Source organism: Pogona vitticeps, chromosome 2 (assembly GCF_051106095.1).
Source record: "Pogona vitticeps strain Pit_001003342236 chromosome 2, PviZW2.1, whole genome shotgun sequence".
NCBI lineage: Eukaryota > Metazoa > Chordata > Lepidosauria > Squamata > Agamidae > Pogona > Pogona vitticeps.
In genome coordinates this window covers 193,271,898-193,296,882 of record NC_135784.1, presented here as the reverse complement: position 1 = coordinate 193,296,882, position 24,985 = coordinate 193,271,898, and the positions used below count along the sequence as shown (strand labels likewise).

The window sequence follows — 24,985 nt, the reverse complement described above, 5'->3', positions numbered from 1 at the left end:
CCACATTATCGCATGTTATATAGGTTGAAATAATAAATGTATGGTAACTGCAAGAGGACTGTCTAAGTTTGTGAGGTGTTCAAGGGATGGTTTACCGTTGGTGTCCCTAGTAAATACTACGGCAGAACAGGGATTTCAACCCACGTCTCCCAAGTCCTAATCCAATGCCTTTACCAGCTCTCGGTATTTCTCAGGAAGATGGAAAAAGACCTTTGGTCTAGATGGGCAGGATAGAAATCCAATAAATAAATAAAATAAATAAAAAGTGCACGAACTAGAACAAATCAGTGCTTCTCTGATAGGTTTAAGACAAAGTTGCACAAAAAATAAAGGAAAGAACAGAGAGAGCTGCCAAGTGCAGGAAGAAGGTGGGACATGAGAATCCATGCATGCTGACAGTGTAGTGTGAGCAGGTAGTTGGGAGAATCACCCTGCCTCCACTGTCTGATACAGAAACTTAGCGGTTGTATGAAGACAGATGAAACCTCATTAAGAACAAGCGCAAACACATTGGCACTCTCATGTCCGTATGTCTCTGAGCAGTTCATTTTCTGAAGTGTTTTTGTTGTTGTAACTTTCAGTCTACACTGAACATCTACCCACTCCTGCTCATTGTTTTTTTCCCCCAAAGATAACTTAACCACACATAAACACAGTTCCATGAAGGTTAAGACGGCTTTTGGAATTTATTCTTTAAAAAAAGTAATGAAATTAAATACAAAAAGTTCTAATGCAATATTAAGGTTGGAAATTTAAAATACCCCCTCCCTCTGGGAAATGTAACATGAAAGGTTCTTAGCATAGCAGAAAGTTACCCACATCGAAGCAATGTGGTAATTTCAAAAGGTATGAGCAAACAGGAAATAGTCTCCTTTAATATTCACTGACCCAAATTCCACTGGTACTCTTCATGGAAGAAAGAAAAATATCCAGGAAAGCACAAACACAGCTCTGTGCTTTAAAAACATTTGGCAGTTCTTGACTTGATGCTTTTTCACTGGCTGCCTTTAACACTCCATCTGTTGAGAGGTGTTCTATATTCGCCATAAAGAAATGTGTGCTGTGTCACCTCCGTCCATTTTCCTTCCATCTCTCTCCTCTCTCGAGTGTGGCATAGAAGTAGGGAGGCTGACCAAAATATTTCAGATAATGCAGGAAGGACAAAAGATGGTACTGGCAAGGAAGAAGGCTCTTTCTCTCTGAGCAAAATCTACATCTTTCTATAGCCCACCACTTACTCGGCCTGATGCACTGCAGCACTTCCAAAGTCATTAACTCCCAGCACTGACAGGAAGATGCAATTCTTGCAATTTCCCCTCAGGCTTTAATATTTGGGGCAACATGTCCCTCTCAAGTCTTCTGAAAAGTGCAAGGATGCCACAGTGGCCCATATCAGACTTTGCCTCCCCCCCCCCGGTGCAACCCCCCAAATTCCAACTTCTATACTTGGATCATGAGACTTCTGAACCCTTCATCCCTGCCATCTCTTGACAGTGTGCACAGTGAGAACAGGCTTTAGATCAAAGCTGCTTACATTTCATTGTGATGGAAAAAGCAGCAAGTTCACAGTTCTAAGAAGCTGCATAGAGCATGTAAGAGTTCCCATTCTCAGATTCCCTCACTCATCTCTGTCCACGTCCAAGTCACGGTGCACACTTTTCTTACCCTCTTATTATTTTTCTTACCAAGCCCTGAAAGAGTTCTTAGGGGTCATTTTTCAGAAATCTGAAAGTATATGAAAGTATAATTGATGCCCATGGCACACAGACCATTTTTGCCTCATTCTGACCCAAAAATGTTGCATGTTTAAAAACTATTTGTCCAAGGGCCAGATTTATACAAAGAGAGGCATTACTGCATCTACCACAGGTAGAAGCAGTGACCTCACCTAACACAGTTTGCACCTGCACCCAGCCTTAAGAGTCCTCACTGACCTGTCCCGAGCATTATTCATGGTTCATGAAAGCATCAGTCGGTCCTGAAACAGAAAGAGCTCTCGGCTCCCAATTTTGGGAAAAGAAAACCATCCACAACAAATGTCTGCCTTGAATATGAGAATCTACTGCCAAATGTACACATGAAGGAGAAGCTGGAAATACAACTCTTGTCTCAACAAACCGAATGGACATTAGCACAGGACAACTTTAGTGACTTCTCAAAATCAGACCTAGGCCATGAAATGCTGTTTGCCAATCTCAGGAAGTCCACTCTCCATGACTCTACTTATGTCTTGCACACAAAAAAGGCAACAAAAAGTCCTGTAGCTCCAACAATTCTTGAGACAATGATCAGACGTGTGTAATCCAGACCAGGCAATCCACACCTTGAGGGGAAGAGCACGCAGGATGCTGCTGGACATGCGTGCACAAACAAAGTGCAGCGATACATGCACACATACAGAAGTCATGGCCACGCCAACTTCACCATAGTCCCCACAACCAAACCCCAGTCTTGAAATATTTATGCACCTTTTTGATTTCAATGGGTCTATGTGTGAGCTGGGAGAGAAAAGAGGAAGAGGAAGGAAATGTCCATCAGTCCAGGTCAATTCCAAGTATACAGAATTATTAGGCCACCTGGAAGTTTTTCTGCACCCACCAAATCCTTTCTGCACTCCAGGAAGCAGAGCATGGTGGACAAAAGTCCCCCTCCCAACATGCTCCCGCTGAGCTGGCCCTCATGGATGAGGGGACATGCAATCATCACATTCTTTATTTGGACATGCTGCCCAAAACTGCCAGCGCCTTCACCCATACAGGAAGACATCCAAACCAATGTACTCCCAACCTCCCACCCTCAACCCCCATGGTATGTGCATGCCTGCTAAGAGCATCCTTCCCACCAAAATTCCAACTCGCTTTTGTATGCCCCCCCCCACTTCTGCCTCTCATGACCCACATGATACCCGGAACATTGAAATGATGGCCAAGAAATCACAACAGGAAAGAGAGAAGGGGGCAGGGTAACTTCAAGATGAAAAAGAGTGCATGGGAGGTTACAAACAAACAAACAAACCAAGGATTGAAAATAGAAGTGTGCAAGGATAATGCATTTTATAAACACAGATAGAAACAGTTACAGCAAGGACAGAGCAGGCTGGATGGGGTTGGGATGTGAATAGATATATCTATCTATCTGTATATATATTTATATATATTTATATATAAATTCAAAAGGGGAGGGGGCACGAGTCTGTTTTGGGGGAATTTCCCCCTTCTCATTGGTCTCTCCGTGCACGGATGGGTTTGCACCATCTCCTCTTCTTCACTGTCCACCCTCGGGAAGATTCCTCTGATTCTTGCTCTCCAAGTGTCACCACCACAGCCACCTCATTCCAGTCTGCCTTGGCAATAAGGAGAGTGAAGGAAGCATCTGGATGATGGATAGAGAGGAGCAGATCAACAGTTCCCTTTCCCACTGGCCCCTCAAAAATGTCCTCCTTTAAGCCTGGGGTTGCAGCCTGTGATTTCTTGGGGAAGGGAAGGGGAGATAGAAGGGCCACCTCTCCTGCCTTTTTTTTTTCTGGGGGAGGGAGGACACCAATGCTCCTTTTGGCACTCTTACCCACTTACTGTGTTTTTGGTTCAAATTTTGTATTTATGTCTACAGCTGGAGCTGAAGCCATGGAAGGGTGGCAGCTGCAACCTTACCCCCACCTCCCACAGAGTAATGCATCCTGCAGTTGACCAGGAGAAGGGAGTCCCTTCCCCAGCAGCCATCTATGGGACTTGGCTGGGCTGAAGTGTGGGACAAAACAGCAGATGTTCTCCACTCTATGCCCAAAGGGAAACGCTCCCAGATTCCCTGGCGTGGACCTTCACGGCCCAAGAAGCAGCCCGTGCTCCTTTCGTGCTCCTGCTTCCCCATATTTTCAGTCGCTCCCCTAGTACCAGGTGCTCTTTTTTCATATTATAAAATGAGACAGAAATGGGGACTTTCCCTTGTCAAACCAAAGATGCCTCCCAAGGGGAAGGTCCCTCTTGCGAGGAGGGGGCTCTCTTCCTTCCTTCCTCTATACTGAAAGGACGACATTGCGCCCTTTGAGGCACCAAGGGTGAAGCCAAGGAGTGGCCACAAAACAGGGAGAATCCCATTCCCCTCCCGACCCCCCACCCCACCCCCCAAGGAAGCTGTGTAGCAGAAGAGGCCAGAGGTTGTTGCATGAGGAGAGGCCATCACACAAGAAATGCCCTTGGGCACAGATTATGCACGAGAAGTTTTCCACTCCCCTCTGCCAAGGTCTCTAGGAGCTGGAAAGATGCTCCACTTGGATGGTGCTGGTGCTAACCGTGAGACAGATGTCTTTGTGATGCTCCGAAGTCTTGTAAGGGGTAAGGTCAAAGGAGCACTGGGGTGGGGGGTTGGGGTTGTTGTCTGCAGATGGGCCCCCAGTTGCCCCTGCACCCTGCGCCTGGAAGTGCTGCTGCTGTTGCTGCTGCTGCTGCTGCTGCTGCTGCTGTTGTTGTTGCTGCTGCTGTTGCTGCTGCGATGCCTGTGTCTGAGCTTGCACTTGGGCCTGAACCTGGGCCTGCACCTGGGCTTGCACCACTGCCACCTGCTGCTGGGGGTCAGGGATGTTGTGTTTCCGCATATGCTTCATCAGGTATGTCTCCTGGGAAAGGAGGGAGATTAAAGATAAAATGAGAGACAAGGATGCCAACAGAAGTGCCAACCATTTCCTCCATTCCAAGAGCGACACTGGGAGGGAACTGATCTCCGGTGCAGAACTAGCTGGCCTGATTCTCCTGCTGCCTCCTCTCCTGCGCCCCCAAACCAAAAGGGTGGTTCTTACCGAGGTGTAAGCCCGATTACACATGGAGCAGTTGTAGATCTTGGCATGCTTCACCGTGTGGGTGGCCAGATGAACCTCCAACGAGGTGGCATCTGTGTACGCACGGTGGCAATTGTGGCACTTGAAGGGCTTGTCTTTGTTGTGCTGCCGTCTGTGGGACTGCAGAGGTGGAAGGATGGGAAAGAAAAGGCATGCAATGAAATTAGACTGAAGGACATTGTTTCCACATTCATGTAAGGCCACCACGAATTGCAACAACACTAGGATGGGCACAGACTGAGTTAGTAATTGAAATTCAGTTTCACTGAAATCAGTGGGAACCAAATACAAGCCACAGCAGCTCAGTAACTGTTCTAACTCTAAGGGCTTCTGGTGGATTCTTTCGGTTCCTTTTTTTGCTCTTGTCCGTTTTATCCGCATGCCCCTCTTTGAGCCTTTTAATGCTGCTAACAACCAGAACAACCCCGATCTAGTTCATCCTTTCACTGATTCCCTGCTTATTCAGAGCTGTACACACATGCTTCCAGAACTCTATATTCCTGCCCTTTCCTTTGCATGATCCAAAAAGACAACTTCCCAGATGATGAGACAAAGAGTTCAATAAGACTGTTCCTGCACTTTATGATGAGTGGCGAGGAGATGTCTCCCTCTGTCAAAGAAGGGGGAAAAATTAAAACACTAGCCCTGCAGCCAGCTAGCAGAGCAGGGACAAGGCTCCACCTCTTTTGCAGCCCCCCTGCTGCATTTCAGTGCTAAGCAAAGAAGAAAGGGAGGGATGAACTGCCTGCTCCTCTGTTGTTGGTACACAGTTCTCTGTCACCTGTGCCTGTTGCATAACATTGAGACATTAATCCTCTTCAATAGAAAGTCCTTCCCATCTCTGAAGGAAGAATATAGAGCTCTCCCCTTTTAGAGGTCAGTGTGGATGAAATTTACACTTTTACCTGTAAGTTTGAGAGCTGTGTGAAAGCTTTCTCACACCCAGGATGTGCACATTTGTAGGGCCGGTCTCCAGTATGGATCCTAAAAGAGTAAGGAAAAGCACCAATGCAAGATTAGGAGAGGAGAAACCAAAGCAGAATCCCACTCCCAGATGCTCTGAAGATCCCTTACAGCTGAGCTAGAAATGCAAGAGATGCACCACCCACCACCAGGCTTCTGTATTCATTCCTCTGGTGAACGCAAAGGCCACCTCCTTCCTAGCCCCACTGAGCTCAGTAAGCTAAGAGGAAACGCATGCAAGATCCAAAGGAGAGGGGCAAGCAGCTCATGGGCAAGAGGCAAGCTCACAGTTACTGCAGTCATCTGTGGCTGTGCCAGGGCAAGGAGAACAAGATCTCGGTCCAAGCTGGTCAGTAGGTTCTTTTAGTCTGCCTTCCACAATGCCAAAGGATGATCCCAAGGATCCGCTCATCTGACTTCCAACACACATAGGCACAACTTCTAGCCAAAACTGCTTGAGAAAATTATGGACCCTCCAGCCCCGAGACACCCATGAAAGATTCCACACCCTCCGTAGTCACATTTTGCCACCCTTTAGTTCCCTATAGGTTGGGACCCCACAACCCCATGTCTCTTGTCTCTCTCTCTCTGTGACCCCCTGGAAGGGGGGGGGGCTGAAGAGTGAAAAAAGGATTTCCCCGGGGCCAAAATGTGCCCACCTCTGCCCCCTGGCATGGTCAGCGCCTCCTCGGCAGCGCCCACTCCATCCTCTCTGGTGGGCCACGTCTTTCCAATTGACAGGGCTGGTCACATTCCCCCACCCACCCTTTGCACGCTAGGCGTGTGTGCTCCAAAAGGTGCATGCTGATGGTACGGGGGGCCAGGCTGGGCCCCCAGCCTCCTTGGCCCTTACCGTGTGTGCTGCTGTAGGTGGGAGAGCTGGCGGAACGCCTTCTGGCAGTAACGGCACGTGTAGGGTTTGACCCCCGAATGGATGCGGAGGTGCTGGGCCAGGTAGGACGTGTTGGCGAAGCTCTTGGAACAGTGAGGGCACTTGTGTGGCTTGACAACCGCCGTGTGGAGCTTGGAGTGGATCCTGCCGAAGAGGAGGAGCAGGGGCAGCAGTTGGACATGACCGCCAGCTGGCTAGCAATGACAACATGAGGAACGGCACCATGCTGTCTGGCTACAATGGAGGAAAACCAAGTGGGATTCTTGCCCTGGACTCCACAAAGAGGGAGTGAAAGACCGAGACCTTGCTACGCCAGGAGGCCAGAGAGAGGAGGAGGTGATGGTAGAGGGTGTGTGCAGGGGAAGCTCAAGGCTGAAGTAGGGCAGCAGAGAGGGCTGCCCCCTCAAATGTCCTGGGCACAGGGGAAGCTATTGGTCCTACATCCACAGACTTGAGTCACCCACATATAAGACACATCCCTGTCTTTGATGGCAAAAGAGCCCCTTAACTCATCATAAGCTGTCCTTTGGAAGAGGACCACGTAGCAAGCATTAAGGGCCATGAACACTTACTTTGCAGTTTATGGGCAGAACCACTGGCAACAGATGGCAGAGCTGCCATGAGCAGTCTCCCATGGGCAGCTGCACCATGCTAAGACGCTGGCTGCATGCAACATGGATGCCTCCCACCCCAACTTCCCTGGCCCTTACCGTGTGTGCTGCTGTAGATGGGAAAGCTGGCGGAAGGCCTTCTGGCAGTAGCTGCAGGTGTACGGCTTGGCTCCTGAGTGGATGCGTATGTGCTGGGCCAGGTATGAGCTGTTGGCGAAGCTCTTGGAGCAGTGAGGGCACTTGTGAGGCTTTGCCTCGGTGTGGGATTTGGAGTGGATCTGCATCTCTGACTTAGAGTAAAATGTTAGGGAACACATCCGACACCTGAGAGGAGGATGAGAGGAAAAGAGAAAGACCGCGTCACACAAGGGCAGCCAGGTGGATTGACCCAGGGAACGGACCATCCCAGAACGGCATTCCCTAATTCACTGAGATGTCCTAAAGTTTGTTCTCATGAAGTACAGATACCCAAAAAGTGCGCTGCTTATATACCGCCCCATAGCGCTTCAAGCACTCTCTGGGTGGTTTACAAGTTAATTATGCAGGCTATACATTGCCCCCCCCCCCCAGCAAGCTGGGTACTCATTTTACCGACCTCGGAAGGATAGAAGGCTGAGTCAACCTTGAGCCAGCTACCTGGGATTGAACCCCAGGTCGTGAGCACAATTTTGGCTGCAGTACAGCAGTTTAACCGCTGCGCCATGAGGCTTAAGGTAGCTATAATTACCAATGGTGTATTGGGGCCAGGACGCACAGGGTTAAAGCTCTGGCACATTTTCAGCAGCTATCTGATGGCATCTGCCAGCTTCCTAAGGCATCCTTGTTTCCTCTGAACTGAGCTGGGATTCTCATAGTAACTGGGAGAGAAATGGATTTCCCCCAGAACTATATATTGTTGCAAACTATTCCTATTGTAATGCAAAGCATCTGAGCATTGTTTTTGTCTTGAACAGGCATGGTTTTTGTCTTGACTTTACAAAGTGTTTGCTCCTGCCTTCTGGGAGGGCCAGGCTTGACTATGGGAATTGCCACAAAGAACATCTACAATTCCAAATTTATCACTACGCCACTGGTAATTACGCTACTGTGTAGATCAGCTATGCTAAATATTTTTAACAAATGCTTTTAGAGAGACAATATCCAGTCACAGCAAATGCTTCCTAGAATTCCATGTGAACTTCACCTCAGCAACCATGGAACCTGAGTCCACAACTTAGAACAGCCTTCCCGAAAGCAGTGTGCTCCTATGTTCCCCAGCCCACAGAACCAGGACAACAGGAAAGTAGGCAGCACATTTTAAGAAACAATTTTGCTTACTGCACAATCTAAGGGTGGAACCACCGGCAGCAACTGGCAGAGCTGCCTTAAGGAGTCTTCCCATGAAACAATTAATAACTAATTAATAAACAGATGATAATTTTTCCCAATACTGGCATCCAGTCTATTTCTGTCTCATGGCAGTGTCTAAAAAACTGATTTAATAATGTTTTGAATTTTGTCACAGTTAACTAGGCTGAGCATCGTAAGAATAAAAACACAGAAGAATCACCACTACCCAAACATTCCCATTGTGTGTGAAGAATGAAATACGTAATTATGTTGACTTTCCAGCCTGTTCTTTTCCAGTATAAACTGGGTTCAGTGATGCATTACAGCAGAGTTGGGCTAAATATGGCCCCCTAGACCCTTTCAGTTCCCCCATGAGGGGGAACATTTTTTTCTCTCAGTTGAAAGGTATACAGTCATTTATATCTTGTTAAGACAACATTCCATAATCCTACAGGAAATCATGGGTGTCTGCTACCTGCCACCAAGTTGCTTCTGACTTACACTGGAAGAAAAATTAACTCATTTGATCATTCACATTTTTATTCAGATAAAATTGTAAATACTCAGGGCGGTTCCCTGTCTGAAAGAAAAACCGCCACCTTAAACAAAGCAAAACTGAACATAAGGCAATGGACATGTTCAGACATTTAAAAAAAAAAATCTTGCGGACATGCTGCCAGGCTAGAGCACACTGTTCCTGTTTGTAGGGGAAATAGATACAAACAAACCACCGACCTTATGTCTATGATTGGTTTAAGGTTATATCCAATGTGGCAGGAGCCAGCAACTGGGCAGAAAAACCACTTTAGAACAAACCATGGTTTATTTCGTTCGCATGTCATGAGAGAGACAAGCCAGACAGCTGGCTCCTGGTCAGAACGGATGTGATGCTAGACAAACCATGGATGGAGCCTGCGTTTTCTTGAGCCGCTCTTCCTACAAGTGGGAGTGCTTGGGCAAAGAGTACAAGCAGCATGCTGCTCATCGCCAAGAAGTCACAGTTCCCATAGAGCCATGCCTTGCTATGAGAGCCAAACCAAGTCATTAAGGTGGCTTAGGACAAGATAAATCATTTCCCCGTTGTTTCCCTTCTTCTGGGCTGCCCGATTTTGGCTCATGTTCCCATGAGGAAGTCACCTTGCGAAAGCTAAGTAAGCCTCAGCTTGTTTAGTGTCCCCACAGGAACAGGTAAGAGAGTCTCTGTATCTTATCTGGTGTTCTGTAATGGAAGAAATATAAATGTACTCAATACACAACCAACCCGCTTACTTCTTTAGGAAGCTGGTCACCTGTCAGGCTTCATTCATACATGTCATGGTGGGGAAAATCAGCCCCACTGGGGGATACCCAATCCCCTTCATTTTACACAACTGAATTTAGCAAGTAAGGGCCACAATGGGAGAGTAGGAAAAGCAGATTTCTGTCCGTGCTGTCCCTCAGTTCCTCAACTAATAAACAAGAAGTTAACGATGCAATTATTTGCATCACCATGGAGGTGATGTCTGGATACCTCGTCCTCAAACCACATGCCTCCAACAACCCCAGATATTTAGAGGATATGCAACTGATTTCTTAATGAGGAACATTTTGACTCAACAGAACACATACAGCTCCTTTTACTTCTTGACAAACCTACCTTGATAACTAGTTCACTGAGAGCATAGATATGTGAGAATGAGGCACAAACAGCAGAAGTGCCAAGCGCAATACTGCACGCATCAGACAGGTTCCTCCTTCCTCCTTTTGAAAAGCAACTGTTTAGCTCTTATGACTGTGAACACATACTTGGTGTTACACAGGTGAACAAAACAGCTGAGATTCAAAAGTTAAGGGGAATTAAAAAAAACATTATCCAATAAGATAGCAAGCAAGTTTCAATGCCTTGCAGAGAGATTTGCTCCTTTCTGTGGCTAAAGAAACCAGAAAAAATATGTCAAAAAAAAAAAAAAGCAAACAAACAAACGAAAAAAAACCCAGGAACTGCTAGCCTTTGCAAAAGGAAGTGTGGCTCTTACCAATCAGCTCAATTTGCACACTTTGGGCAGGTCACATCCTACAGCAGGGGTCTCCAAACTTTTTAGCGGGAGGACCACATCATATATGCTCCACGTTTTTGAGGGACAAAGGAAGACGTGCACACACCTGCACACACTCACGCCTGCACGCCCGCACACTGGGTCAGATAAAAAGGCAAGGTGGGCCAGAAGTGGATCATGGACCGGAGTTTGGAGACCCCTGTCCTACAGCTTTTCAAGGCACTAAATTGAGAGGCAATGAACAGGTTCTTTTTGAAAACAGAGTTGATGAGGCTACCTGACTTCTCAACTGCAGAGATTTGTGGTGGAAAGAAATCCTCATCCAAGGGCCTGTCCAGTCCTACTCCTTGTGCCATGATATCTATCATGCCTGAGGTGCTTTAAAAAGCCTTCATCAACATTATACCCTCCAGGTGTGCTGGACTATTATTCTCACCATCTTCAGGCACCATGGGTCTCCTTTAAACCTTCAACATTCTTCTCCTGTTGCAATTTCATAGTACCATACATTTAATACAAATATACAATAAATGGAGGCTCCTGTCCTTCCTGTAGGCGAGAACCCAGAGATGGTGGTAGGGGATTCCTGTTTGACACCATGGCCACTAGCCTGTGTCTCCTGGTTTCTATCTTGTGCCATATGCTATTTAACATCTATATGAAACCATTAGGAGAGGTCATCCAGAGTTTTGGGGTTTGGTGTGTCACCAGTATGCGGATAACACCCAACACTATATTCCTTTCCCTCTGAATCCAAGGAAGCTGTTTTGGTTCTAGATCAGTGTCTGGTGTCAATAATGGACTGGATGAGGGTGAATAAACTGAAACTTAATCCAGACAAGACAGATATGCTCCTGGTCAGTCAAAAGGCATCAAGGAATGGGATGCAGTCTGTGTTGGATGGGTTTACACTCACTCTGAAAACACAGGTTCACAGCTTGCATGGGCTTCTGGATTCATCTCTGAGCCTGGATGCCCAGGTTTCAATGGTGGCCAGGAGTGCATCTGCACAATTAAAACTGGCACGCCAGCTGTACCCATTCCTGGAGAGGTCTGATCTCACTGCCGTGAAATATGCCTTAGTTATATTCCAACTGGAATAATGTAACATACTCTACACTTTGGAAAGTGTTCAGAAACTTCAGGAGGTCCAAAACGCTTCAGCCAGATTGTTAACTGGAGCTGGTTACAGGGATCACATTCACACTCACCCCGTTAACACTGTTCCACTGGCTGCCAATCTGTTTCCAGGCACAATTCAAAGTGCTGGTTTTAACTTATAAAGCCCTGAACAGCTTGGGTCCAAACTACCTCAAAGACTGTGTCTCCCATTAAGAGCCTGCTTGGGTGTTAAGATCATCAAGAAAGGACTTCCTCTTACTCCCGCCACCTTCACAGGTGCGTCTGATGGGGACACAGGAGAGGGCCTTCTCTACTGCTGCTCCCAGACTTTGGAACTCCCTCCCACGAGAGGCCAGGCTGGCCCCATCTTTGCTGTCCTTCAAACAAAGACCTTTCTCTTCAGGCAAGCTTTCTCTCAGTGACTGGCTGCCTGAGTAGGATTTTTAAATAGATTGTTATACATTACTGCTTTGAATGTGTTTTCAGTATTGCTTTTGTTTACCACTTCTCAAATGGTTTGTTCCTTTTTAGTATTTGTATACATTGTTTACATTGTTTTTAGCATTACACATTGTCTTTTAATGATGTAAGCTGCCTTGGGTCTTTTTTAAGGAGAAAGGTGGGCTAAACATATTTTAAATACAAAAATAAATACAATTAATATGTTTCCTCTTTAACATCACCCTTATTCAAAAAATGTGGAGAACATTTAGCTCTCCAAATATTTTGAATTTGAACTTCAAGAAGCTCCAACCAGAATCATGTGAGCTGTAGTCTAAAACATAGGAAAATCCAATGATTCCTGACTTTGATTTAAGAGAAAACAATCAGGATAAAAACCAAGGTCAGTATGCCAAAAGAAATTCTATGTTTACACAGCCAGTAGTATTTTTCCTTGCCTTTTAGATGGCCAAATTACCGTATTTTTCTATGTATAAGATGCCCCCCCTATTTTCTAACTCAAAATTAAGAAATCAAAGTGGGGCTTAGCAAGTGGAGGGGAAAGCAGGGATCAAAGCCTTGCAGGATCACTTTGATCCCTGCTTTCCCCTCCATTTGTTTTGTTCTCTTCTCAGCTTAATTCCATGTATAAGACGGCCCTCCATTTTTAGTCTAAAGATTTTAGCCAAAAGTATACTTCTACATGGAAAAATAAAGTATTTAAAAATATCTTCTAAAATCAACTGAACTGATGTATTGTTTTCCCTTAAACAATTCAAGAAAGGCTTCCCATATTTATCAGGATAACTGTAGGGGTTTTCTCCCACAAAAGATCCAAGTGCTTTCTGCACACAAAGACAAGGTTTAAGTTTACAGAATTAATTTTTTAAAAAAACTTCTCTACTGTCTTTTCAAAAATCAACAGCTGGTTCGGATTATGCAAAAAACTTTGAAACGGAGACTGAACACACATGAACAGCCACTGGACCACAGGTTTCAGTGTAAAGATCTCAAAAATGGATCTGCTATAGATAGAGAATTCTTGCCATAGCTAAATTGTTAGCTCATTTCCCCTTTTAAACCACATAAGAAACTCATAGCAACAACACTGGTGAAATAAAACTGGCCTACAGGAAAGTTTGTACAAGCATTCCTTATGGGACAATTTAGAAAACAAAAAGTGGCTAAAAAATTGCTGTCAGTCGAGAATCTCCATGCCATCGTGCCAATCATAACATACATTCTCAGTATTCTTTCCCACTAAACTTGTGTAGCCGTATGAACAGGCTGTGACAATTTCTGCAGACTCATAAGCAGGCAGACTTACTACATGAAACCCCTACAATACATCTCTATCTCGTAGCTATATCGCAACTAGAAGTACGAAGATGGATGTCATGGGAACATTTCCTCCTATGCATCAGTGGCATTTCAGCAGCAAAGACCAAGGGAAAATGGAAAGGTTAAATATTCAGTCTGTACCTGAATGGATTATTGCCTATTTGTATCTGCATGTTTAAAATGAAACTTTTCCCCATAGTACTAAGGTCAACCACCATGTTGTTAACAGAATAGGGGACAAGAGGTGGTTCAGAGGCCATGACTTCAGCAACCCACAACCATCAGGACAAAGTGAATCCTTATTAGGTTACCAGGAGACCACTAGGAGACTTCTGCTCTGGATTGGCCATGTTTTGCAAGTACCCACATATTTACGTATGGAAAGAAACATATATGCGGTTCGTAGGCATTCTTTGCTACAAACATGCAATCAGTATCAGTATTTATAAAATGTGTTCTCTACTCAATCAAAGTCTTGGGAAATAATCAGAAGGAGGACAATATAAAACCTATCTAATTTTATATGGGATTTATACATTAATGTCATTCTTGATTTCTCTTGTTCTAACTCATTCTAGGAACCATCTATTTGATGAGAAGTGTAAATACATAAGGCAGAATGCTACCGGGGAATTTATACCAGCATAAATGCAATTGCACAAATGGCAGGAGCAAATTGCCACTAATATGTTGCTGCTCCTATTCCTGATCATATGACAATTACACAACTTGGAGCAAGACTAGGAACGTAAGCAACAACTTTCTAACTGACAGCAATATGCAGCTGCAATTTACAGAATTATATTTACTCTGGTAAAAATCTCCAGTAAGATGCTGGCCATTGAAAAGAAATAAATGGATAAATGAGCACAACCTTTTTAGTGTGCTTGCTGAGCACATAAAAAACAGAGAGGGAGTTGAACTTAAAAGGGCTGAGAGAGTAAGACTTAGCATGCAGGGTCAAATATACCTTAGGTGATTTGGGCAGAAGTACACTGACATCAGGATGTGCCTCTAAGCATAGTGGCAGAACACATGCCCGGTACGGAGGCCCCAGGTGCAATTTCTAGCAGGGCTGGGAAAGATTCAGTGTCAGAGGAGTCAAGGTGAGACAGGATAAAGTAGGAGGGCCTCTGTTCTCCTTTACGGTAAAACAGCTTCATATGCAAGTGGCAAACTTCCTGGCCCTCCTTTATACCCATTACATTACAGTCCCGGGTGCCTAGCTCAGTCATATTAAGCTAGGATTCATGGTTGTCTGCAGGAGGAAGAGTGAGAGAATGCACATATATAATAACAGTATAACAGTAAGTACTGCATACCACTGAAGACTGCAAGAATAATGCTAGTATTGCACTGCGGAAAACAGCCTCCTTACCAAGATCTAGCACTGAAAGCAGTCACATAAATCCTTGTAACTTTTATGAGATAGACCAATATTATCTCCATATTTTAGAGAATAAGCTATCAGACTATGCTTACTGAATACAGTATTGGAAAGTTTCTGCTTACATAAACTGATGCACCAATGTGAAACACATTTTAGATTCACAAACTTTGTTTAGGTACTGAAGTCTTCAGTACTAGGAAAGGATATAACCGTATCTCAAAAAGATTTCAGAAAAAACCAACAGGAATTGTAATTATTTATAATGAATGTGCTCTGCACTGAGATGATCTTTCAGAAAAAGACATATGAACAGACCAGCCACAGAACTGCAACATATTTACCAAAATGAAACTTTCCATCATCCACTTCAAGGGCTGCATCATCCTTCTCAAGAATCTTTGGGCATTAACTCTACTTTTCCACAAATTCAGAGAATGTGGGTATTTTGAGGAACAAGAGGCTGCTTGCTATCTTCCTTAATCCATATTCACATTTAAGTAAAATGGCTTCTGAAAATCAAGCCAAAACCATTGAAATTACTGATACATCTGAAAAGATTGCCCCAATTTGACAGATACCACAAACATCCAAACACAATACCCACTAAAACTACAAGCACTGAAAATACAACACAGTGCAGAAACAACATCTGAGGGGACCATCATCAGTGGTGAGGTAGGTACAGAGTCAAACAACAGCTTCTCCTCCTTCCCATGGTAAGAGCACCAGGAAGAAAGCTGGGTAACTCAGTATAACTGTACTAGGAAACATTGATATAAGTGGGCTTCATCCCTCAGACCTCCAGCATACAACACTGCAAGAGTCCACAGAGGGCACATAAGTATACATACATTGGATGATTGGAGACAGATTCTTGGGACAAGCTCCAATAGAAAGGAAGTAACAGCTCTTACTTTCGTCCTAGTTGATTCATCAAGCAATTTCAAATCCAGGCCCAATGCAACAGAGTCAAGACACCAACAAGGTCACTCGCAATCAGCTATGTACTGTTAACAAGCACTCAGCCACCATTTTGAATCACAGTTATTTACTAGCCCAGGGTATGGCGTTTACACACACAAAGGGAATCACAGAAAGTGAACTCAACAGGAACAGAATCCCATATGATACAGAAATGGAATACCATATTATGCTAGAGTGCTACAACTTACCACATCACCTACCATGCAGTATAAGCCTCAGCTGCTGAAGCTGTCTACTTCTGTGTTAACTGTACAGAGTTATTCTTCACAAATGCATCCTCACAAAATGTGTTTTGGCATGTTCGCCACTGGACATCTTCCCAGTAGAGGGATGTATCTTCCTGCACTCAATATCTACTTTGCTGGGCCACTTGTACAGGAGCCTCCATATACACATCTAGCTTTACCAGACTAGAACCAAAAGAACAATTTTTTATTTGGAAACCCCTTCATGTAGAAAGACTGTGAGCTAGCAAACCATAACAGTAGCCTCTCTACAACCAGGCACAAGTACACAATAGCTACTGAACCTGAACATAAATTCTGCTTTGAATCAAACAAGAACAATAGGAGAGAGTAGAACCAAGAGAATTAGGAACGTTCATAACCCGTCAATCTGCAAAATTAAACGGCAAGACTCAAGTATACCATCTCATGTTACTTTGTAAAAATAATCTGACAGTCTTTAGTGGAGGAAGACTCGGAAGTCCACTGGACACCAAGTGTCCCATTTCACACCCAACCTGTCTAGCTAAATCACAATACAGACATAGCCATTGTCATTTGAGAAGCACTTTCCTAGCATTATAACATGTTCAGCTCGTTATGCCAATACACTGAAACTAAACCTGAAATATTCAGAATCTACCCCAGGAAGTAAGGTAAGATAATCTAATCACTGCCATTTGTACTTCATTACCAGCAGACAGTGTGTAAAATTATCTTTGCAAGAGATCAGGCTTTCACCAATTGCTTGCATGGGACTCCGACACTCAGTCTAGAACAAAATCATAGGAACAGGAGGAGACTAGCTTCTCCCGGCACCATTGGCTGTCAAGGAGTACTCTAGTATTAGAAAGTCAGTATCAAAGAATTGGTACCTATTGCTGGAAAAATCCCAGTGCTGCCTGAAGGGGAAAAATGCACACCACATATATAATTCCTGACAGGTCTAAACACTCAGCAGGAATGAGCTGCTCAAGAAGCTTTGGCTGATGCACAGCTGCTTGGCAATATCAGCAGCAATCTTAAGAATTTAGTTGGAAATTGTATTTCATCGGCTAATGTTCACATCCCACCCTTCTGAGCAAACAACAGAACATCAGACTAAACAGTAGATAGCCAAGAGTTCTTATATGCCCCTCATTTACTTTTATTGCAACTACGTATCTTCCTGTCTACATCCTTACAGAAACAGAACCAAAGTGGCCCCCCTGAAGAAGAATGCTACACAATGCAACGAAACAAACCCCTTCCAGTATAAAGGTAATGGCAGCTGACCACAGGCAACTTCATCCCATATTCCCACCTGTATGTCTTGCCATCCTTGTGCTGGTCTTCATCGTCGTCGTTCGGTAACACAAAAGGGTCACTCATCTCTGGCAGGCCAGACTCCTGCAGGCGCTTCTTTTTGCGACCTCGAGGACCTTTGGGAGTTATACCTCCAACACCACTCACTGCACCACCTTCTGAAAGGACAGTGGCACCCTTCTTGGAAAGGTCAGGTACCACTTGGAGAGCTGCCTGGGAACCAGGGGGAAGCGCTGAGACAATCATGGGGGCCGAGATGGGAAAGGTCTGCACAGAAGAGGCTGTAGTCACAAGAGACCCAGAGGGAGAAGTGATCACAAGACCAGGTCCTGCAGTGAGAGACAGACAAAAAGAAAGAGGGGAGGGGTCAGATACCAGCCCCACAGGAAAAAAAATACACATCCATCTTTCGCTGTGTCTAAGCAAAAATATTAACAGGATTTGGGAGACCAATGTTCATATAACCAAATACAAACCCTAATAGATGAGCTTGGGTTAGACTCTCATTCTCATCTATCTCACAAGTTACTAGGGAATAAAATTGGTGGGGGGGAGAGGGGGGGGAGAAGAAACATTAACGCAGACTTTAAAATATCCACTCACCATCGTAAGTGCAATACTATCTTATGGCATGCATGAGGAGCAGCCAGTTTTCCTTCCAAACCTGAAGCTGCAAAAGTAAGAAGTTTGCCTAAGATCATCCGCCCCCCCCGTTCCCCAAGACAGAAAGCAGGCAGGCAGGCAGGCAACTGTTCAGCAGCTTCATGCCCAAAGGTGCCTTGGAAGCCTTGGCAGCACAAAATGAAGCTGGCGACTCCCAATCGTAACCTGCTGGCCTTTTCCTGTACCGAGGCAGGAAAGAGGACCCATTCAACAGCCTTGTTGAACCACTAAACGCCTGGCTGACCCCTGGTCAGAAAGAAAGGAAGTACCAGTTGGCAATAGCTGAAGGCACACTGGACCTTTAGACAATGGCAAGGAGCACGTGCTGTTTCCAAAAGCTGGTGGGCAGAGATGAGGACTGCAAAATCTGGTTTGTCCAAGCAAGGCATGCTAACAACATTAGCCTTTGCACCTAAGTTACTCTGAATCATTAAGAAGCAGTGTGGGATACAATTTAAAAAAATTAAAACAAACAAAACAAGAGCAGGGCATAACTACTGCACTCGCCATGTTCCTCTCACCTGTCGTCATGAGCCCAGCAGATTGCACAGGGACCACAGTAATGTTCTGTGTCACAGAGGCCTGGCTGTGGGGGGTTAGCTGTTCTGGCTTGGTGTCAGAATCCATAGAAATGTTGGTGGGAAGGGCCACAGAGGTGGGTACAGTCAGTAAGGTAGGATAGTGGGGGGGAGCAAGACCACAGCCCTTCTCCGAGGGCAACAGTTGCTCCTTCATCTTGTTAATGAACATACTGTTGTCAATCTAGAGTGAGAAGATGGAAGGCAGAGAAAGAGAGAATTTTTAGAATATCCGTGTGTCAATCTTTACACAAAACATTTTAGAATACAGGCATTCCTTTACCTGTCCTGAGACTGTGGGCACTCCTGGCCAGAAATACGGTGAGGAGTTGAAGTGAGATTCTTCCATTCTAGCTGGAGGAAAGCAAAACACAAGACCCGATATCAAACTGATAATATTCATATCAAAACACACTACTCTTATTTCAACAGTCACAAGTCTACCTGTGAGACTCCATGAACATGCTAAACAGACTAGTTTTGCTAATACCATCTCATATTTAGAAGCTTCAGAAACCCAGTTATCCTAGCCACTTTCTACGATAACTTCTAGGGCAGGCTCTGCATGTAAAGTCAATAGAGATGGGCAGGAACCTTGTTTCGGAGGTTCATGCCAGTTCACAAGAGCAGCACTACAGATGTTGCACATTCCCTTCCCCCATCTCCCCAGCTGGATTCCCCCACTCACAAGTTGCCGTGCACTCCTCTCCTCCTCCTCCTTTTTAGCTGTTCAGCCAGCCCCAGGAGGAGCATGGGCTCCCTGCCCTGCCTCCTTGTCTGATCACCTACTCAGACAAGGAGGCAGCACAGGCAAGCCTGTGCTCCTGCCAGGGACTGGCTGAACAGCCAAAGAGGAAGAGAGGAATGCACTCCGTGAGTGGAACATTGGCCGGGAAACCAGGGGAAGGGAACAAACTGAGAAGAACCTCCATGGTAAGGTTCATGTCCATCTATAGTCATGAACTTTCCCCAAAACACAAGGGCTTTGGGGGTACCAGACGTATCAAGAATATAGGATCTCCATGTTTCTTCTCTCTGATACATGGCCAAGATGCCAAAACAAAGAGAAGTGGAGTGCTATTACAAAAATGCAGAGAATTACTAGAATTTGAACATGCATTTATCTAAAATGAACAGTTAACACTATCTCCAATGCTGCCCTTTTGATAATGTTAATAATAACATGCTGTCAAGCCAATTCTAAGTTATGGCAACCTTTTTCATGGTTTTTGAGGTAAGAAGCACTCGTAAGTAGTTGACCATGCCCTTCTTCTAGGGGTATATTGGGACTCTGCAGCTTGTCCAAAGCAACATAAGCTGGCTTTCCTAAGATGTACAGTGGGGAATTGAACTCCCAACCTCTGGCTCTGCAGCCAGATACCTAACTCATTGAGCTATTCAGTCAGCTGTGATAATGTTATTTCAGAACAATTCTTAGCTGTACAGGCAGCAGATAAAAAGCTTCCTCTTATACACAGTCCTTGGTTTAACAACCCTACCTACAGTCCTATCTGTAAGTAATCTATATTTTGCTGATATACTGTATTTTAAGGACTGTAGGTTTCTGAAAAAGCCTGACATGCATTTTCACCAGGAGAGCCAAAATATCAGAATAAACTACTGTACCTATGGTGAATTTCTGTGTAATGCAAATTTGAACCAAATAGCTTATTTTTGGAAAGGACCATCTGGAGCCTTGAAAGTTCACATCCTAGCACTTTCTACAGCCTTTTTATAGAACAACATCGACATTCCAGAAACTGATCACTTTCTCTTATTTTTGAAAAATGTCCAGAGCCCAGTACAACAATTCTTCCTCTTATGTCTGAAAAACACACTAGTGGGTTTGCTTAGCCATAAGGTTAGCTGATCCTGCCACTGCATAAGAACTACAACCAGTAAAGAATAACATTTTACACTACGGCTGAAGACAAGCCTGGAGAAAAGAGATGTTTCACACTTGCACAATCTCCATGATGGAAAGTTTAACAGGACAGAAGGCACAGTAAATAGAAAACTGCCTTAAACTCAGTGGTATTTCTGCCCAAGGAAACCTGGTTTGAAACAAATTATAAATAGCACTAAGCAATTCTGCTAAATATTCTGCTAAAAATCTATTGTTTTAATCGTCAAAGACAAATAAACCTTTTCATTTCCACTAAACTACTGAGAGTTCTCTGGAGCTTCTAAGCAAAATGTCCTTTTAATTAAAAAATGTACGGACAAATAATTTAAGAACACTTCATAGAAACACCACCACACACTGAGCATTTTCATGTTAAACTAAGAATAGGTAGATCTGACTCACTTTAGAGTTCTTGAAGAGTGTCAATACCTAAGTGGACAGGGATGCTCTAGTTGATTTTGTTTACTTAAGACTTCTTAACTTCTGACAAATTCCCTCATCAAATACCCCTGCATAAACTTAAAAGTTGTCTGTTAAGAGAAGAGACCCTTTTATGGATTGGTAATAGAAACGCCAACAGAGAGTAGGCAAAAATGGACAGTTCTAACAATGGAAGAATGCCAACAAGGGAGTTCTCCAGTCATCCCAAGCACTATAAGGCCCACTGCTTCCCACCTTGTTGATAAACTATCTGGAACTAGGGGTGAGCAGTGAGGCACCCAAGACTACTGATAACACCAGATTATTTAGTGTGCTGTGAGCAAGTCTGGAATAGATTGCAAATATGTTCAAAATGATGTCTCCATGATGGAAGCATTAAAATGGCACATCCATACGAGAGTAAAAAACCCTAACTTCACATACATGTTGCTAGAATCTGAGATGTTCAGTGACTGACAAAGAAACAGATTTGGGTGTTGTGATAGGAAAATATTTCCCCGAAGCACAGCTACTGTTTTTTTTTTTAAAATCATTCTACAATGGGCATACTTGGGGACTGGGAGTGGAGAAAGTGCCAATATGTTGCCCTAACAAATCCAGGATGCAATCACACTAAATACTATGTAGAATTCTGACCATCGTACCTAGGAAACTATATTGCAGAACTAAAAAAAAGGTGTGGAAAAGGGCAACTAAACTGACAGGACCTACATCTCTTAGAAAAGGCTGTTTATCTTAAGAAAAAAGGGGGTAACAGAAGACATGATTGTAAGTGTATGCATAGAAAAACATAAATAGGAAGCATCTTTCCCCTCTGAATCATAATAGTAGAACCTAGGATCATCCATTGATCCTGAACCACAAAAGATTCAGGTCAAAAACATGTTCCCATCACAACACCAAAATCTGTTTTGTTGTCAGTCACTGAACAGCTCAGATTCCATGACAGGAAATCATATAAATAGCATGTAGTTAAAATGTACCATATAGTATAACATAATGTAGTGATGACGACTAAAAGACATGGCTTTTAAAAGAGAATTAGACAAATTTATGAAGAATAAGGCTTTCAGCAGTCCCTAGTTATGAAGGTTATATACAACCTCAAGTAAAAGAGGCAGCATGGCTCTGTATACAAGGTGCTTAGGAACATGAGGAAGAAAAGTGGTATTCTACCCATGTCCTGTTTGTGGGCTTCCTGGAGTCATCTGGCTGGCCACTATATGGATCTTTGGTCTGATAAACCAGGGCACTTCTGCTCTTAGATGCAATACAAATAAGAACAAAGAGCCAATGCCAAATACCTGCATGAAAGTGAAAAAAATATATAAATTGTTTTTACTTATTGAAATTTAAGTTTCAGACTTACTACAAATTACTGTTACTCACTGAAACCTCCAATTCTTACTTGACAGAACTGATCTCTGAGTGTTAGCTGAAGAACGAGTTCTGGGTTCTAAGAATAATGATAAAGTGAGAGTTTTTAAGAAACTAGTATTCTTGTTTATCGATAGATATAAAATTGACCAAAACGCTTTAGGAATGGTTGAGACAAGAGCTCAAAGTTCCTATGGCAATGCAGTAAATCATTAAAAAGGAACAGTATCTAATCAATTTTTGATTAAATACAACACATGTTCTTTTCCTGTGCAAACAAGTTATTTACTAGCACATGGTACCAATGACAGTTTCTCAAGGAGAAGCTGTACTCCGAGGGTAAAGCAATGGGCTATGTTTAGTTGACCTGGACAAAAAGCTGTAAGACTGCAGATGGAAACTCATTCAAATATTCAGTCAGTAATTTAGGTTGGAAGTAGTGGGTGAAATGTGAATTTTTTATTTAAAGTATATTGTATATAAACATTCTGCAACACTCTCCTCTTTCCCCCAATTTCATCCTGAGAAGTCTACACCAATGTGAAAGTTTGGATATTGAACAAGACTCCTAAACCATGCTTGTCAGCAACACAAAGCATCCACATCATATGCAATATGCTGAAGGTAAAATTAATTGTGGGTGAGTGAGTGTGTATGGGGTGGGGGACAGGAATATGGGTACCCCTCCTGGAAACCTGTTATAAGAAATTTAGCTCTCAACTCCCTTGAACAAAACAGAAACTATGTTGGATCAAATCCATGAAGTCCAGTTACAGGCCTCAAGAAAAAACATAGGAAGAGCATAAGAGCAGCAGCTTCTCCATCTATTTGTCCATTATAGATAACCCACTTCTGAATGTGTGGGACCACATAACTAAGGTTAACAGTCTCTGACAACATCCTTCTCCAAAATTCATCCTATCCTCTTTTAAAGCCACCTTATCACACCTTGTGGGTGAAGATTCCTGAAATGAAAGAAGCCTTATTTGGAGACTGACGTCCTTTTCCTAGTTCTCCTGAATCCAACAGCAACCCCTTCCATGGAGTGAGCCCATCCCCACCTTCCTGTCTTAAGAGGAGCCACATCTGAACTGCCAGGGGCCAGACGATAACAGGGAAGGGACGGCATGCCGGGGCCACCAACCTCCTCCTCCTCCTCCTCCCACCCGGGGCCCTCACTCCGGGGCTCCCCTTTCTCTCCCTCCCTCCCTCCCACCGACCGACCCGCCGCGTCCTTTCGCTTGCACTGACCCCGCCCGCGGCCCCTCACTCTCCGGCCCGCCCGGGCTGAGGCAGGGAACAGGGGCCGGCCCGACGTGGAGTCCAGCGGCGCACGGGCCACCAGCTGAGACGAAGCCGCCCCGGAGCCGCCGCCGCCGCCGCTTCCTCCTCCTCCTCCTCCTCCTCCGCCCGCCGTCACCGCCGCTCCCCCGGACAGCCAGGCGGACAGCAGGCACGTCTTATCTTCCGCTTCCGGGTGACTTAACCCCGGAAGTGCCGCTTGCCGAGGAAAGCCACTCATGTTCTCCCGCCCGCTGCCCATTCCCCAGTCCCTCCCGACCCCCGGAGACAATCCCCCCGGCTCTGGCCCAAGTGGCGGCAACGGCAGCCTCCTCCTCCTCACCGGAAAAAGGAGCGGGCTTCACTTCCGAGGTGAAGAGGCGGAGTCCGAGTTAACACTTCCGGGGCACCTCCGCCGGTGGTGGGCGAACGGGGCCCTTTACCTGCCGGAAGCGACGTGAGTTGGCGGCCGGAGTCTTAGTTTTTGAAGCGTGAGGGCGCCGAAAGAGGCGTGTCCCCAGAAGATCCCTCCCTCTCCCCCGCGACCTGCCTCCTCGGGGGCCGGGCTTTCCCAAGAACTTCCTGGCTGGGACACCGAGAGGGGAGGCCGCTGGAGCCCCCCCCCTCCCTCATCGCACCCCCACCCCCACCGCGTGGCCTTTTTAAGGGGAGCAAGGCTCTCCCTCTCCCCCCCAACCCCCACCGCTCCTCCACGGAGATAGGAGACGAAGAGGCAGGAGGAGGTAACGGAACTCCTTGGGGATGGATATCGCGGGGGGGGGGTCAGCGCTTGGAAACCCTAACCCGCCCCCACGCGAGGGGTATTTTCAGTTGGCTTCCTTTGAGTGAATGGCCTCCGCGGGGGATACGAGGGGAGGCCGGCTTCCCCCGTTTCTTTGGACCACGACTACCGAGGCTGAGGCTCTTTATTGATCCGCCGTGTCTTGAAAACATTTAAGACAATTAAATAATTTTGATAGCATCCTGATACCTGAAGCTTTATGTCCGGTCTGTGTGTGTGTGTGTGTGTGAGAGAGAGAGAGAGAGAGAGAAAGGAGTATGGAAAAAGATCCTCTTTCCAGGATTTTATTCGTCCTTTTGGTTGCAAAATTCAGGCCCGCTGAACTCAGTGAGACTTATGAGTACGTATATGTACATGAGCTGCAGATGCCCAACCCCAGTTTTCTCTCTCTCTCTCTCTCTCTCTCTCTCATACACACACACATGCACATGCACCAAATCCCTCAATATTGTTTGTCTTCAATATTTG

General features: G+C 45.0%; 1 protein-coding gene across 8 annotated transcripts; it reads right to left on the bottom strand.

Annotated features, from left to right (window-relative positions):
- Window positions 1-661: 661 nt before the first annotated feature.
- On the bottom strand, window positions 662-24,182 carry ZNF384 (zinc finger protein 384). Of its 8 annotated transcripts, none has more exons than XM_078384733.1 (11): window positions 23,686-23,817; window positions 21,019-22,361; window positions 18,994-19,064; window positions 18,654-18,894; window positions 17,468-17,798; window positions 7,397-7,621; window positions 6,648-6,830; window positions 5,737-5,815; window positions 4,793-4,951; window positions 4,289-4,612; window positions 662-3,372 (listed from the first exon to the last, which is right to left on the bottom strand). In XM_078384733.1, exons 3-11 carry the CDS (start codon window positions 19,057-19,059, stop codon window positions 3,313-3,315), a joined length of 1,668 nt encoding a protein of 555 aa, XP_078240859.1. In that variant the 5' UTR covers window positions 19,060-19,064; window positions 21,019-22,361; window positions 23,686-23,817; the 3' UTR covers window positions 662-3,312. The 8 variants fall into 8 exon arrangements, with proteins under 8 accessions (XP_078240859.1, XP_072847892.2, XP_020659824.3 ...); XM_072991791.2 differs by having other exon boundaries at window positions 22,234-22,361; XM_020804165.3 differs by lacking the exons at window positions 21,019-22,361; window positions 23,686-23,817 and adding an exon at window positions 24,059-24,182.
- Between the last annotated feature and the right edge of the window lie 803 nt (window positions 24,183-24,985).